This window comes from Piliocolobus tephrosceles, chromosome 8 (genome assembly GCF_002776525.5).
Source record: "Piliocolobus tephrosceles isolate RC106 chromosome 8, ASM277652v3, whole genome shotgun sequence".
Lineage (NCBI taxonomy): Eukaryota > Metazoa > Chordata > Mammalia > Primates > Cercopithecidae > Piliocolobus > Piliocolobus tephrosceles.
Genome location: NC_045441.1, coordinates 145,890,786 through 145,908,146, shown reverse-complemented (window position 1 = coordinate 145,908,146; position 17,361 = coordinate 145,890,786). Strand labels below are relative to the sequence as shown.

General features: G+C 47.6%; 1 protein-coding gene across 2 annotated transcripts in view; it reads left to right on the top strand.

The window, feature by feature from the left end:
- The window catches only part of PTPRN2 (protein tyrosine phosphatase receptor type N2), a 984,778-nt gene that overhangs the window by 949,641 nt on the left and 17,776 nt on the right, over nucleotides 1-17,361 (top strand). For both annotated transcript variants that reach the window (XM_023225377.1, XM_023225378.1), the window contains 4 exons: nucleotides 2,348-2,467; nucleotides 3,658-3,824; nucleotides 8,924-8,977; nucleotides 11,481-11,545. In XM_023225377.1, the coding sequence (XP_023081145.1) occupies nucleotides 2,348-2,467; nucleotides 3,658-3,824; nucleotides 8,924-8,977; nucleotides 11,481-11,545 (406 nt within the window). The remainder of the gene's footprint in view (nucleotides 1-2,347; nucleotides 2,468-3,657; nucleotides 3,825-8,923; nucleotides 8,978-11,480; nucleotides 11,546-17,361) is intronic.

Sequence of the window (17,361 nt, the reverse complement as noted above, 5' to 3'; positions counted from 1 at the left end):
TCAGGTGTGCAGGTGCTCGGCTGTGCAGGGGCTCAGGTGTGCAGGTGTTCGGGTGTGCAGGTGCTCAGCTGTGCACGTGGCCATGGGGGCCGTGTTCTCTTATCCTTCACCAAACAAGAAGTGCTAGAAATGGTCATTTCTGGAATTCAACAATACAGTTTTGTAAACTGCCTATTCCAATGAACTGCAGTAAGATTAAATAAGGACCCTGGGTCATTATTTACTTCCTGAAAGAGAAAGTTATAGATTTCTCAAAGATTTGTGACACAAACCAATCTTAACTTGATTACATCTGAAAATCCTGTGTCCAAATGAGGTCACAGGTGCCAGGGGTGAGCACTTTCTGTATTTCACCTGTCAACAAAGACCAAGCCAATGAAAAAGAAAATAGTGAAACTTCTCCCCGATTAGAAATTGAACCTTACTTGACTGGGATTTTTACTGATATTCTGTATTCGTACCAAAATCCAAACGGATTTTTGCGATGTACTGTGAGGTTAACTGCTCAGGCGCTGCTGTTGAAGGCTGGAAACAGAGGGAGAAATGCCGTAGTTCCCCTCCTAGATTGGGTTGCTATGTACCGATTCGAGGGAACACAAGATAATGTAATCAGATCCGTGAACAGCTTATAATATTGGTACCCAATAGGGCTGCCTATTTGTTTGATTTAGTAAATTCCCCTCTCTGCTTTTATACACAGTGACCTAAAAAGAAATATTATTCCCCAGAGCGCCTTTGGGATTGTTTGTTTAAATTAAGTTTCATTTGGATTTAATCTTAACCAAATCTTCAGAGAGCCGGGAAGGCGCCCCATAATGAAGGGCGGACGGGAGAGCCAATGAGCGCGGCTTCCAGGCCGCGCGGATGCCCCCAGTCGACAGGGCTCTGTAATGTCACACTTGGGCGGCAAGGAGCCGAGTGCCGGATGATAGTTTATGGTCTAGATCATTGTATTTTTATTACACTCATAAAATCTGTGTTTTTCCTCATTTTCGTAATGGCTTCCATGAGCTTCTCCACCTTCTGAAGGCACATTAAATTGTTATGTGATGGAAGTACCGATTTGGAGGAGCAGGTTTGAAAGCCTGAAAAGCTTAGCGTAAGAAACACGTTTTGAATTCTCATCTTGTTGTTGGATGGGCACTAAGGAGAAAGGAAGTGCGCGAATTTGAGCATAATTCATATTTATTTGTGGGCTTTTCGGAAATACTTCAGTTGGTTCCGTTAGCTTCCAATGTAAATGATACACAGTGAGGTGCCCTATTTCAGCCGCATGAGAACATAAATCAATATTAAAAGAGGAAAATATCATGTATGTGTCTGATTTTTAAAATATAGATGTGGAACTCAGTAACATGCACTACGATGACAGCATTTTATATTTGAGATATGAGGGTTTTTTAAATAACAAGATCTTAATTGGATTTTTGTATCTGTTTTTAAAAGAAATAGAAACTGTCTTGGATACCAAATTTACATCTAAATGCAGTTGCTTACAAACATTTCTGCCAAGTTAATGTAACCCATTGCAGAAAAAGCAGACCCCTCTTCACTCTATAATTTAATATGCTAATAAAAATCTACAAATGCCACATAAATGTGCCCCACAGGATTAATGGTTTTGGGTAATTCGGCTGTAAATGTTAAGATGTAGGCTCACAGCCACAAGTAGCCAGTTGTGTTTTCGAAGAAGCGAGGTCAGAGGACTTTGTGTCTTTGTCATTTCTGTGTGTTTAAATGTGCTTTTGTTTATTGTGTTTCAGTGTGGCTAATAAGAATTAGTAAATCAATTTGGTATTTGCTTTAATCTGAATCGTGTTGCCATATTTCGGTATAAACAAATGAAACTGCAGCAGTACGGTGCTGCTTTTCCGTGATATACTTTGAAAAGAAGCCTTTCGGAGACTGCTTCTGATAGGACAGCAGCTTCACAAAGCAAAACGTTTCTCTAGGTGAGCAAAATGATGCCAGCCACCAGCAAGCGAGGGTGTCGGCTGAGTTCCACTTGCACCACCTGGAGAAGTGCTGGCTGTTATGTGTGGCATTATAGAAAGTTTCCTTTACAGATCAAAAGCTGGAAAGCCACACAGCTGAACCTAGAACTGAGGAAGCTCTAAATGGCATGGGATAAATTTGCAGGGATTTCTAATATTTCATGGAACATGCAAAGTATGGGCCAGTGCATTCAGAGACACTCAGGCAGCTGCGGAGCAAACATGTCTGAGAAAATGAAATAAATGTCCTGTGAATGGAATAAATTTGGACTGTGCTTCCGAGTGCAGTAATTACACATGTCATGCGGTGATGAGACAGTCACGCGGTGGCCACGGGCCTTCTTTGTCCACAGATGGTGTGGGAGAGCGGCTGCGTGGTGATCGTCATGCTGACACCCCTCACGGAGAACGATGTCCGGCAGTGCTACCACTACTGGCCAGATGAAGGCTCCAACCTCTACCACATCTATGAGGTACTCGGACCAGAACCACCCAGGCCAGGACCCGCCAGCTGGACGAGGAGCACTTGGGCCCCGCTCCTCCTCTGAATGGGATTCGTTACGGCCCCAGCAGCCTGGCCCCATGCAGGGAGGCTCAGCGCCCCCCATGTTCAGGGGATGGAGGCTGAGCCACCCGCAAGGGCCATACTGCGCATGTGGATGCTTCACACGGCTATGTGGTCATGAACCAGACCCTGGGAATGTGGTGTGGTTTTTATTTTTTAGATTTTATAAATCCAAATGCTGACAGAGTAGAAAAAACACTTGCCTCACAGCATGGTCCCGGTCCCATATAACAGGCCTTTAAGTGGGGTCCGTCTTTAAAAAGAACCTGGCTCCCATCCTTGATGCCAGTGCCTGAGCCGTGTGGCCTCCCCGTGGCTTTGCTTGGAGTTTTGTGGCTGGATCATGTGACCTTTTTATTTGAGGATAACCTGCTGACCAGTTTATTTATCTCGCTGGATTTTCTGCCCATGTCAAGAATGAACTAAATAAACATAGGCAATTAAGCCAGCACCAGAATGCATGCTTTGATTCTGTTTGGCATTAAACGGAGTGAGAATGCCGAAGCTCCACAGGGGGAAGTGAGTTAGAGCCTTAAGTGTGAACCCTAAACCACACAGCTGTGGCTTTGGGGTTCCTGCAGAAACGCTTAGGCTGGGAAGTGCCTGCGCTCAGGTTCACATCAGCGCGCCTCGTGAGCCTTTTGCTTTTCCTGTCCTAGATCCAGGCGTGCACATCACGATGGAGTCTCACGTAGAGTGGAACCATTTAGCAGAACACATAGTTGTGTCACTGGTTTTGTTTAAAAGTGTAATTTTTCTCTGGTTCCTTTCTTTGAGCGTTTATATAACATGGACATGGAAAAGACAAAAAGTTGGATAGTTTTGGATTGTAACTTTTAAAAAAATTATGTGATGCTCAAGCCCCTAAATAACATTAAGCACACACACTCACACAGAGCTATCTTTAGCATAAGTGTTAACATTGGGAGGTGGGAGGGGGCCGTGAAGCCGAGGGAACCCCCCTGTGCTGTGAAATGGGGCCTCTTTGCAGCACCCGCTTCTCTCGTCAGACATGGCCCTGGGCTCCTCAGTGCCTGCGGTTTGGTTCACGATGTCCACACTTGTCTCTGTCCCCCTCCCTCCTGCCCTCCCTTCCAGGTGAACCTGGTCTCCGAGCACATCTGGTGCGAGGACTTTCTGGTGAGAAGCTTCTATCTGAAGAACCTGCAGACCAACGAGACGCGCACCGTGACCCAGTTCCACTTCCTGAGTTGGTATGACCGAGGAGTCCCCTCCTCCTCAAGATCCCTCCTGGACTTCCGCAGGTATAACGCACAGCCCGCCGGCAGGGCAGTGTGCGCTGAGTGCGCGGCAGAGGGGGAGTGATGCCAGGTTTCTGTGCTTCTAAGATGCCCCTCGCGCCAAGGGCAGCGTCTGTGTCAGCACCGCAGGGGGAAGGGAAAGGAAGCAAGAGGTGGGAAGTCTCCGTTACCGGCACGTGTTAATTGTGAGTGATTTTCTAGTTTCAGAGTTATTAAAATGTGAGGGGGAATAGGCACCTTAGAATTGTGGAAATAGGGCCATTATTTTTGATAAGATTCTTCCACTGACAAAGAGCCTAAAGCATATGAGCCACAGGATACTGATGAATAAAGCTCGGATTTTCAGTTGGATTCTCATCTGGCTGCGTGGTGGAAAGAGGTAACAAGTGCAGGCCCAGAAACCACCCTGGGTGATCTTGCAGGAAAGCCCGGAGACACTTAGCCCGTGGCTGTCTATATTTTTAGGGCTATTTTGAAACTGACCTTTTTAAAAAAATTCAGTTTTTTGTTCATTGCTCCAGTCCACCGGTCGCCCAGTAAGTTGTCTGGTTTTAGAGTATATTTATTGAACTGTTGAAATGAATGCTAGACTCTGTCTTACAGGAAGAAATTGACAATGAAAAAAAAAAAAAGCAGCATTTAAGACCACAGCTTTGATTGTGAGAAACAGTCAGTCCACACTGGCTAGGTGGTGGTGCTTAGCGAATAAACCATCACAAGGAAAATGAAATTGTCAACAGCATCAATGACCAAGCTCCAAATTGTATAGAATATATCTTACATTTAACTGACCAGAAGTCTGCCTGTTGAGGAAAAGAGATAAATATCCAAACAAGGAGAATAAGAACCAAATGCATTTTAATCCAGTGATGTGCCTCTCTCATAAAGTGACTTGATTTTTAACAGTCACTCATCCTTGGGTCTACAGTTACGTCACTGGAGGGAGGTTAGCAAGACCAGGACTGTCGTAAAGAAGGGATTTGGAATTCTCTGTGGAATTCTTGAATTTCTGAAGCTTATTACGATACAATTTCTTTTGCCTTTTAGTCTACATTGAAAAGCAAAATACAGTTTTTTGTAATTTGAATCAATAGCAATCAATCAAGAGCCTCTCCAAGGAGACACACAAATCTGGTGTTGCAGCCACAGCACACACTCAGTGGCCCCTGCCTGCCGTCACCTTCCCTGGGGACGCAGAGCGTGGATCCAGAGTCCTGAGTACAACTACTATACACAGTTCCTAAAACAACTACTGTACATAGTTCCTTCCCTGCCCACCCTGATTTCCTGGCCATTATGTACATTTTCTCAACACAGATTTATTTCTAAAGACATACTATGTAGAAATCTTACATAATTTCCTGAAATAGAGTCTTCAAAAAGCGGTCATTCCTGGCAAAATGGATGCAGCTACAAAGACAGCAATTCATCTTAACACCCCATCTTTGTGTTCATCCAGTGTGTTTGCACATATATGCATATGGGCACGTTGCTACATCCATATCCATATATGGACTGGAACATGTACATCACCAACCCTCTGTGTTTACGATTCATCACCAAGAAAAATTGGATTCCCAAATTTCCCTTGTTCCACGGTCTGAGGAGATACAGCCTAAGAAGGTTTTTGTTAAATTCAAAAGTTAATGAACCCCCAGACACGGTTTTGAAAGCCACGTTGGAGTAGAAAGCTTTTCTTGCCTGCCTTACCTGGCACTGCCCAGCATTTCAGCCAAGGCCGCCTTTCATGTGTTACCTGTCCAGTGGGTTTGAGTGAAAGCTTCACACTTAGACACGCATTGCCGGCGGTGGATTTTCTCTATAAAATAGCCACCCCGATTTCCTCAACCGGAAGGTGACACCACTTCTGAAGACACTGGCCATCTTCATGCTACAGGGTTTCTTATCTATGAACAATAGACGAGGCGTTCTCACTCTGGCCTGGCGCCTTCGCCAGGCACCGAGATGTGTAATTAAATATTTCTGGAGCCCAGAGGGAGCACATTTACACTTTAAAGAGAAACTGCTAAGAGATAATTAGCATCACATGTGAGGGCTTTGCTTTAAATTCTCTCTCTCTCTCTCTCTCTCTCTCTCTCTCTCTCATTACTCTCTCCCTTCTTGCTGTGTGCAATGGCGCTCACTAACGCTGCTCACGGTAAAACGGACAAACCCTTACCTTGCCAGCTAATTAGCGGTGGCCAGTGTCATTTTTGTGATGTTGCAGCTAGTAATATGAGCCCAGTTGCATAGTCACAAAAGTGATCATTGGAAACTGTGACTGTCCTGCAGGGGGCGATGTGGGAAGCCCCTTTCTGAGACTCTAACGACCTCTGACCTTGCTTGCTGGTGCTTTGCATGACGGTGCACTCTCGCCCGGTGACCCGGGGGTTGGTTTGTATCACTAATCATTCTTTCTCAGTGAATTCCTGTTGTGGAAGTTTCTATAATATCAACTTTTCCTACTGTGGGAGACCTTTTGCTCACTGACGCTTTGTTCTGATGGAGTCAAATGAGGCAGCTGTGTCACCTTCCTGAATAATCCATGGTCTACAGTTTGGGTCAACTGGATGAACTCTTGTGTTCAATATGTCGTGGTTTTGCCTCTCTATTTGCGATGCTTTGCGTGTAACGATACAACTGCATGATCTTTGTAAATAAAGTCCTCAGCTGTGCCACACCCTGTATCTACACTGCACATGTCCTTGACTGCCTGTGGGTTTTTGTAAAAAGGTTGAGCACAAGGTGGGGGCTGGTACGGATATGAAAATTACAGCGAAACCTTTCCAAGGCCACCAGGCACAACATGTCAGAGAAAATGGTATCTTACGTACACCGTGAGATAGACACAGGAGTTTCAGGAGTGGGGAAGCAAGTCGAGGCCGTCATAGCCACAAATTCACTCACTAGGAGCATTTCCCAGCCAGGGGGGTTATTACTGCATTTTGCCAAAGCAGAAGCTGGCCATAAGCCACCACTGTCTACCGACTTCTTACGCTGGCCTTTCCTCAAACCAGCACACTTTCTTCAAGCGCATCTGGTTTGGGGGTTGGGGGTTGGTTTGTTTTACTGTTGCTTTTTTTGTGTACTTGGTCTCATGAGGAAAAATGAGCAACCCCTGGTGACTGACAGGTGTGGACTTCCGGAAGCTGAGTTTAGTCTCTACGTAGAGTGGACCACAAGGCATGAAACACAGCAGGAAGCTGGAGGAGCAGAACTGAGGTCGCTCCCATTTGCAAGATTCAGAGGCTGAGCCATGGCCAGTAAACTCCTCTGCCAAAGGCAAAAGGCCTTTCAAAGCAAAGCCACGCACCATTTGGTCTGAGAGTTGAGCCTGCTTGATTCTACATGTGCACACTTGTGCACATGCGTGCTCATGTCATGCACATGCGTGCAGTCTCATGCGCGCACACATGGTCTTTACCGAGCTAGAGGGCTTCCCACCCCCATGCTGGGGTGCACCCCTAGGGCCTGGTATCCATTCTGTCATCAGGAGCCCTCGATGCTTTACAGCCTGAGTCAGGAATGGGACATTTTAGAAGTAGACATGGTGGGTCTGTTTTCCAACCTGTTTATTCTCCAGGGACCAAGAATGTTCAAGGCCTTCTGGCCTACAAGTGCTGTTACCTTTAAGGAGTTCACTGTTGTGCTCCCCGCCTCTCCCCAAAGCCTTCACACCACCGTGTGCCCCAGAAGCAACAAACACCTCTAACAGAAACGGCGATGCGGCCCTGGAGGCCGTTGCTCGTTGTGCTGTGTCTGAGCCCGCCCCATTTTCAGGCATCAGCCTCATGTTTCACAGACCAGAGGGCAGCACAGATCAAGTGCCTCCTGGCTAGGCTGTGGCGCCTGCAGGTGGGCACCCCGAGTCCAGGCCCCGCAGCTGCTCCTTTAACTCCCGTTGTGCCCTCCAGACTGGGCGTTCACACTCCCGTCAGAAGGGCCTTGTTCTGGTAACTCCTAGGGGAATAGCAAGAGAGGAGGAGAAAGCTCTGTGGTTTGGGCTCCGCCGTATTCAAGCTTCCCTCCGCTCGTTGCTCACTGGACACTCACCTCCCCTCTCCCTCCACGGCCACCCTGCCCCTTCTGGCTTCAAAGGTTTGTAGAAAAGCAACCAGTTGATGGAATGTTTACTTTCCACTGACTATTTGGTGCTGAATAGGCAAGCCTTTGCAAAGAAATGTGACATTTTCCCATTTACGGTCCATACTTTCATTTTTTTACATTTGTTTCTTGTAGGAGTTCACGCAGCACATTTTAGAACACATCCCCTTCACACATGCTTTATTCCAATAACCTGAGATTCTGTCTTTAATTTTACTTATTCAGAAATAGTTCACTGACAACTTTAATGGACTACATAAACATGTTTAGTTGTTTCACTTAATTAAAAAAAAAAAACCTGGAGTTTACAGAGTGAATTTTAAATCAGCCCTCTGTTTTGATTTAGGGGTTGGTTATGAAATCTTAAATGTATGCTCATTTCTAATTTCACAACTTCTGATCTAAACTCTGCACAATGAAGTTGTTTGTATACTCAAAGTTATAAACACGGAAAGGACTTGTCTTGGACTTCATAGAGGTTTCTCCGTAATTTAGATATCCTTACCAAAAGCTGACAGGTCACAAATGCCCTTGAAGATGCTGTTTGTAGATAGTACAGAAATAACAGTTTCCAATATGATGTCTGGACTGTAAGAAATTTTGAGCATTAATTGCAAAATTCAAAAATTTTAATGAAGAATCAAGATGTAGTGTAACGAAAGGTCAAGTCAACAGAAGCAGAAACAGAAAGAGGAGAGCCTGCAGGGGTGGGGCAGGCGGGACGGGCCAGGAGTCCACTGGTTCAAAGCCTGGCACCCCTCCTTGGAAGGAGAAAGCAGTGTAAAGGTGTGATATTGGTTTTAAAGCTCCGATTAATAACATGTTGAGAAGAAGAATAAATGTTTGATATTATGTGTATAATTTTCATTTTCTCTGTCAAAACAAGCGATTGCAAAATGATTTCAAACACACACCTTGGGCTTTGTTTTAATAGTTGTTTTGGATTAACGCAAAGTCTTAGTACACAACTATAATTTTTATCTCTCTTTTTATTTCAGAAAAGTAAACAAGTGCTACAGGGGCCGTTCTTGTCCAATAATTGTTCATTGCAGGCAAGTACAACTTTTAATGAATTAAGAAGTTTTGGCTACCTCAAAAAACAATCTATGCAAGATGCTTAACTTTCTAATTGCTTAATAAATATAACTAACTGGCACTTCTAAAGGAAACCAAAAATATAAACTTACTTTTCTATGCCATTTGGGTAAATACAATTGGGCGTTGCTTGTATTATGTCTGTATAATGGCTTGCTTTTTTTTTGCTAAAATGCACATGGCTTGCTTTTTTTTTTTTTTTTTAACTGTATCGCCCAGGCTGCAGTGCAATGGCATGATCTTGGGCTCACTGCAACCTCCACCTCCTGGGATCAAGCAGTTCTCCTGCCTCAGACTCTCGAGTAGCTGGGATTATAGGCACCTGCCACCACACCTGGCTAATCTTTTTGTATTTTTAGTAGAAAGGAGGTTTCACCATTTGATCAGGCTGGTCTTGAACTCCTGACCTCGAATGATCCACCCACCTCGGCCTCCCAAAGTGCTGGGATTACAGGCGTGAGCCACCGTGCCTGGCCTCACATAGCATATTTTCTAGCAGCCCACGGTGCAGTGTCCTGCCTTCTACTCACCCATGAGCATATCCTGCCACCTTACTTGTTCTTAAACCCTATGGTGCCATGACACAGAAACATCGAGACAATGTTTTCAGCCTGTTGCATTGTCTCATCCACCAGGATGTTCAGCAGAGGCTCAGAACCCTCTGCAGACGGTGAGAAATGCTTGGGACCAGTTACGAACAGGGACAAAATCTGTCATTACAGGAGGTATAGCCACCTCCAGTTTATCATGTGGGTTCAGGCCTCTTGGTAAAAATTCAGTGACTCATATCCTTAAGTATGTTAAAACCACACCATTAAGAATAGATTTCATGCAAAGAAAACTCAACCTAATAGTACTGTCTCTGCTGGACTTGAAACCCCACTACTTTTGGTGAAGAACTCATATTCCATTTTTCTAGAAGTGTCTTATAGAATGTTCCTCGTGCCTGGAATAAAAAGAAAATCTGTCTCCAAAGAACAAACACCAAATCTGTCAAATCCAATCACGAAGCATGTGTGTTTTGTGTGCACATTCCTGTCTATGAGAGAGGAGGATGAAAATAGATTATGGTCTGTTGTCCTCAAAGAGTAGAGTAGAACATCTTTTACCCACAAATGTATCAAGACAAGTTACACTTAGTTGGAAGATTTTGGTAGTAGACCTTAAAATATTCATGTGAATATATGCTGTGGATAGAAGACAAGTGAGAAACGCACTCAGCAACCACAATGCTCACCGTGGCCCTTTGAAATGAGCAGTGAGGGTTACATGCGGCCCAGGCCGACCGCTTCTCCTCCTTGGTGATGCAGTGAGGGTGTGAGGATGTGAACGAGACGTTTTTGAAACATTTACCGTCCCAACTACAGCATTTTTCAATCATTTGTTTGAGGAAACAGGTTAAAGCCAAAACATACTGATTCTTTATGATCAAAAACTCACCTCTAGCCTTCCATCGTTTCTTGGGATTACAGACGGCATAGAAAGCAGCACCGAAAGCGTGATATCTGCTGGGTAGTCACATCTTTCTTGAAGTCTTGAGAGGGAAACATTTATTCTTTTTCCGGAAAGTCACCACTGATTTTGCTAGGATTATAAACGTAAAAGGTCCTCCATTTAAAAGCCAGTCGTGGGTGTGAGCCCAACCCCTATGTACTTTTAAGTAAGCCTCTCAAACTTGTGCAACCCGGTGACAGTGTCTGCACGAGGGGAGGAAATGGCTTCACACATTCCTCATGTGGAAAGGATGGTGCTGAGGCTACTCTTCTTCCAGAAAAAAAGGGATTTTTTTTTCCTTTGCTACTGTTGAGGTATTATTCAAAACATTTTTACAACTCTAGCCCAGATGGTAAATATTCCAATTATAGCTGGTGGGATGAGAAAGACATGAAATGAGAGTGCTTTTTAAAGAATATGATTGAGTAACGACTGTTATGTCAATTTCTCCTTCTGAGAGGGAGGACCTGCGTTTAGAAAGGGCGGCGGGCAGCCTAGGGGGATGTGTCCAAAGTGTCCCTGCCTGCATGAGCCAGCGGGGTCCAGCCGCCCAACGCCCTCCCCTCTGCGCTGGGGAGGTTGCCCAGCAACCCTAGAGAAAGCACCTTGCAGATGTTTTCTATACAAATGCCATCAACTCTGACGCAGTCAAACACTTAGTTCATTTTGCTCTGGCAAAATGTACCACATCTTTGGCCAAAGAGGTGGGAACAAGCAAGAGGCAAACACATCTGAGCACAGCAGCTCGTCCCACAAGCTGCTCAGAGGCTCGAAGCCCCCAGCGGCCTCCCTTCGCCCTCACTTGGATTCTCCCAGCCCGCGTCCTTCCTCCCCACTCACATCCTCCATCCTTCTTTCCTCTCGCCGGCCCCACTTAAGCGTGAAGGAAATGGACTGTCACTAGCTGTGCGGTGGGTCGGGCTTCCGTGTGGAAGGCAACTGTCATTTCTCTCCTTCTGTTGGCAGCGACGGTGCAGGCCGGAGCGGCACCTACGTCCTGATCGACATGGTTCTCAACAAGATGGCCAAAGGTGAGACGCAGACACTGTGGCTTTGTGGTGGCTCAGAGCTGGGATGGCGTTGCCATGGCAATGTAGGGGGCCGTGTTCGCGGGAGGCTCTGGAAAACATTCGCTGATGGTTGTCCCTCTGCTGAGCCAGAGGAAGGTGATTTGCAGCGAGCACACTTGCTTCTGAGACTGGTCGTTCGTTACCTGCCTCTGTGTGCCGAGCACACGCGGGTCCTTGACAGGTGTTTGCTGCATAGGCTGCAGCGTTAACCTCACAGCCGCGGAGAAACCATCCTCGGGCCCTTCAGTGTCGTTGCGGTGCAGAACGTCGCTCCAGTATTCGATGTACCTTCACCGTTGTTAAAACGGTATTTGCAGTAGAGTCACACTAAAAATATCCGTTAGTAATTGCCATCAAATGTCAGTCACCCCATCTCAAATGAGCCTTTCAGCCCTTTTAGTGAATGTCCTTCTTATGTAGGGAATCTCTGTGTGTGCTATGGGAGGCTTTCCTCTCGGAGACGGCACGGGGAGTCTTAGACTGAGGCCTGTGATGGGAAGAGGACAGATGTAGCAGAATGGCAGCATGCGCGGACAGCGTGGGGTGTCTTAGACGTGAGGCACAGGGTGCGAGGACGGGTGCAGCAGCAGCGTGGGAGAGCAGATCTGCGCGAGGGTCTGGCTCTGCCAGCAATGAGGTTTATCACTTTGGACCGAGCTTTTAACCTCTCTGGGATCCAGTTTTCTCCCACAAAAGCATGAGGATTGAGCTCTGGCATTTCTCAAAAGGTGGTCTCCAGAACACCCAACCTCTAAGGTCATCTCTTTGAATAGGGGCCAGAGAGAGGGCTCCCCAGCCGGGTGAGCTTGGGAGGAGGCACGCACTGAGTCTGCTCCTTGGGCACCACAGGGCAGGTGCACACGGAGAGGCCCTGAGGAGTCCAGGGCAGAGAGATGCGTCCAGCTTCCCTTGACTCAGCGCCTCTGACACTTACTTGAGAAGAGTCTGCATCAGCCTTGCGATACCCATTAGCGTCCCGTGGAAGGTGGGAGGCACTGAGATGGCAGCATCCCACCGTCTCTTCCCCAGCTGTGAATCAACAATTCCCTTCGTCTCAACACACACGCATATACGTGTTCATATGGAGACCTCCACCTTCCAGAACATCCCATTCTTCGTCACTGGCCCAGTGACAGGAGCAGGCATTGATCACAGAAACGAGTTTCTATGCACTTCCATGAATGCCAGCAATTTTAAAATAAGCATTTTCCTTACTTCAGTTTCTTCTGGTTAACAAAAAAAAGACATAAATGTGTGAAGATTAAACAACAGCCATGACTTTATGGAGAAGGACTGGAGAGCCTGGGCAAGTTCCCCAGCGTCCTGCAGTGGAGGGAAGGGCTGCAACCCAGCCCCACACCCCACAGCCACCCGACACCACCAGCATCCTTTACTGGCTGCTGGGGAGAAATGAAATCAGTTTTTGTGCCACCAAATATCATTTTAAACACCCAAGATTCGTTTAGTGGTGGGAATGGGCAAACAAAAACAAAATGCCAACACGCTGGTAATACTTTTAATCCTTTTTTGTTTGTTTGTTTTGGACATGACACAATCCTTTTTGTCATTTAAAAGTCCATTTTTCCTTGTCCATTAATGCTGCTGTGTCTTATCAAATATTTCTTTTTCTTTCCAAATTTACAGCTATTGGAGCTCAGAGCTATCCATGGAATTTGTATTTCTCCCCTTATCACGGGCCCTCCCTTCTTTCTCTCTCTCACACATAAAGATTTTCCTTCTCTTAAACCAAAATATCTTCAGAACATTACGGATCATTTGATGTAAGTGTTTCTGACCAAGCCTGTGTTTGTGAACATGCGACGTGATGAGCTGCTGGGGAGCACCTGTGTTTCCAATGAAACCTGCCCCTCCGGGGACCAGAAGCACGGGCAGGCGGCCGGATGCAGGTGGCCCCAGTGCACGTCTCCACAAGGATGGGATGGAGCCTGGGTTCTGAGTGGCTCAGGTTCACTCCACAGAGAAGGAAACATGGAGAAGTGTGTACCGGCCTTGAGACCCCAATGCGAGGGGCAGGGCTGGCATATTGTCCAAGCACCTGAGCCACTGTTCACTGGCTCCATTGTGGCGTGTAATGTCAATTCCACTTTGAGAGTGGGCTCAGCTTTGGACAATACGCATGCAGCCATGTGGAACTGGCCAAAGAGGGCCGGCTTGGGGCCTTTGCTGAGGTTGGTGACCCCCCTCCTGTTCTTGACCTGCTCCTCTTTCCCTGGGGTGTGTGTGGTGTGAAATTCCCTGACCCGGGGCCCAGGCCATGGTCTCAGGAGAGATCAAAGGGCAGGCGGCCCCTCTGCCGGCTGAGGTGGGCCTTTCCCAGGCCTCCACACTGAGAGGCGCCGGGGTTTTGTTCTGGTGCAGGCTAGGCCCTGCCCGTGTGGCCGGGCGTCTTTGTCTGGCCTGAGAAGCCGGAGGCCCCTATTGCAGACCCAGCGTTTCTCAAATGATCAAAGGCCCAGAGCCCTGGACGTGAAGCCTTTCTTCCCATTTTCCTTTCTGTAAAGGAATGCGTTGCAGAAGACCAGAGAACGCCCTTCCCAAGCTTCCTGGGCAGTGCCAGCACTGACGTTAGGGTCCTCCAGTCCTGTGTGCAGGGCCGCTGCATGCTTTCAGCTCCACCAGCTGTGGCCGCAGACAGCAGCGCGGCACTTGTCCACACCGCCTGTCAGGGATTAAGGCCTTTGGGCCTATTAAGGGCCTTTAAAAGCAAACTTGGAATAGTTGAAGTTCTTTCTCCACTGTCTAGTTTAGCAGCAAGTAGACAATGATGCAGTTTGGAATGAAAGTCAACAGGCTCATGTTCTGCAAAGGGTATGTGGAGGGAAAGTAGGCACCAATCTGTGAAGCGCTTGCACATGTCATTTCTGTTGCAGCAGATATGTTTCTAACTCACCGATAATAGATGATTGCATCGGAGTCTGTTTTTAGGTAGCCTATTTCTCTCTCATTGAAGGGCTTGGCTCACATGTAGCAAAAAATGTTTTTTTCAAGCAAGATACTGTCCAAGGTTGTGCTTTTTACATTTTTGTCAGTGACCTCACTTACTGAGGGTATTTTTCTACTTCCCCACAATTTTTTAAAGGGATGAGGAGCAACCAGCACTGGGGGGGCTCCCCAGAGATCAGGTCAGCTGAGCCTATGCCAGGCGGGGTCAGGCTTCACCCCCCAGGGGCCAGCACCGAAATGCAGTGGCCGAGAAGTATGGCCGCGCTGCCACAGCATTCCCACCAGGGTCTGCGCCTGGGCCGGAAGAGGGTGCCTGCGGGGCCCCAGGTGCCATGGAGGCCGTGCCAAGCAGATGCCATATGGCCCCCCCCGCGGCTGTGATTGTTGACAAGATGCAGAGTGTGTCTGGGGGGACTCATTTCTTTTGTCTGGCAGGAGCCACACAGACTGGGAATTTTGTGTTCCAACATGAATCCCCATGGCTTGTGAACCCATGCCGGAGCGACCTTTAAACTTCAGCCAGCTAGGAGTACGTTCCTAAGTAATCTCACAGCGTGAATGTGAGTGGATGGTGGGGTGTCCACACAGGTGTAGATCCAGCCCCAGCTCTCAGACTCAGCAACTGGACCGGGTGCTGTTGTGTGTGTGGATACACATCTCCTCGCCTGTGGGGAGGGGTCATTTCCGTTCTTTGTTTCCGTGAATCTGACTGTACTGCGCACCTCATCTAAGTGGAGTGATGCGACGTCTGTGCTTCTGTGACTGGTGTATGTCACTTTGCATAATGCCTTCAAGGTTGGCCTGTGTTACGGTGTGTGTCAGCACTAACTTCCTTTTTATGACTGACTAATATTCCATGGCACGGATGGACCACACTTGGAGGATTCATTTGCGTATTAATGGACATTGCCATTGTTTCCAGCTTTGGGCTGTTGTGAGAATTCCTGCTGTGAATGTGGATCTGCAGATGTCCACTCGCATCCCTGGAGCTGTCCCTGGGGCGGAACGGCCACATTGACCATAATTCTCTTTACCTCTTGGCTGTTTGATTACAGCCATCCCAGTGGATGTGAGTGGATCTCACTGTGGTTTTAACGTGCATTTCCCTAACAACTAGTGACGCTGAACATCCTTTAATGGCTTATTGGCCATTCGTGTATCAACTTGAGCAAAACAGACATTTCAAGTCCCTTGCCCATTTCTGAAGAGGGCTGTTCAGTTTTTTTCTTGTTGAATTCTAAGAGTTCTTTATATATTCTGAATACTACTCCCTTATCATATATGTAATTTGCAAGCATTTTCTCCCTTTACGTCAGGGTTTTTTACTCTTTTGATAGTGTCTTTGTTACACAAAAGTGTTCAATTTTGATGAAGTCCAGTTTATCTTTTTAAAAATCTTTTTCTTGTGGCTCACACCTGTAATCCCAGCACTTTGGGAGGCTGAGGCAGATGGATCACCTGAGGTCAGGAGTTCGAGACCAGCCTGGCCAACATGGCAAAACCCAGTCTCTACTAAAAATACAAAAATTAGCCAGGTGTGGTGGTGGGTGCCCGTAATCCCAGCTACTAGGGAGGCTGAGGCAGGAGAATCACTTGAACCTGGCAGGTGGAGGTTGCAGTGAGCTGAGATCATGCCGTTGCACTCCAGCCTGGGCAACAAGAGAGAAACATACCTCAAAAAATATTTTTTTTCTCTTTTTTTTTTTCCTGTGCTTTTAGTATCATTACCCAAGATATTTTGGCCAAATCCAACGTCACAAATATCTTCTCCTATCTTTTCGTAGATCTTAACTTTTTCTTAACTTTTAAGGGCAGGTTCCAGTAGTAGATGGAAGACTGCCTGTGGGAAGCGAGAGGGGCTATGGAGCAGAGTGTTGCCTTCAGCGTGTGCAAGAGCACCTGGGTCCTGATCTGCTGTGCGTGGTGACGCGGGAGCACCTGGGTCCTGATTTGCTGTGGGTGGTGAAGCGGGAGCATGTGGGTCCTGATCTGCTGTGTGTGGTGACATGGGAGCACCTGGATCCTGATCTGCTGTGTGTGGTGAAGCAGGAGCACGTGGGTCCTGATCTGCTGTGCGTGGTGACAGTAGAACGTCTTTGCAGAATTGTGTTTTATGGCTCCCCGGAAGCCAGCCGCCCTCCAGAGCCACCTTGTTTTGTACAGTAGCCATATGTGGTTCCTTAGAGTCGCTAAAATTGGATAAAGTTTACAAGTCAGCTCTTCAGTTGTACCAGCTGCGTGACATAGCCACCATGGCTACGCCAGGCGGTAAAGCTGGAAGCCACTCCCGCCGCCACAGCAGGTCCTGGTGGGCCACACGGCTCCACGGTGGCACTACGGTGGCTCCTGACTACACCCTCACCCTCTTCTCATCTCCCCGGGCCCAGCCCCATCACTCCTCCTGTGCTGGTCTCCCCGCTCCATTTTCCCCTCCTGATCAGGTCTCACACAGCAGTCAGTAAGATGCTTTAGACAGAAAGACCTTGGGTGGCTGCCTCGGCCCCGGAGCTGTCCCCCGAGCCCTGGGCAGGCTGGCCACTGCCAGTCCGCCTTGGTGGGTCACGCTGGATCCTTCGGCTCCAGGACTCAGGGCTTTGCAGGTTCTTTTCTGTGGCGTGGGGGGGTGCAGCCTTCCCCTCCCCAGGGCACATCCCCCACCATCTGTCCTCTCTGGAGTCCCACTGGTCCATTCCTTCCCTGGCAGATGCCAGGGTAAAAGCGTGGAAGTGTGGCTCCAGCTGGTGGCAGGGCAGCGTCCACTGCCTGCTGGGTCCATGCTGATGCTGGTTTGGTACCTGCTGCCTGCTGGGTCC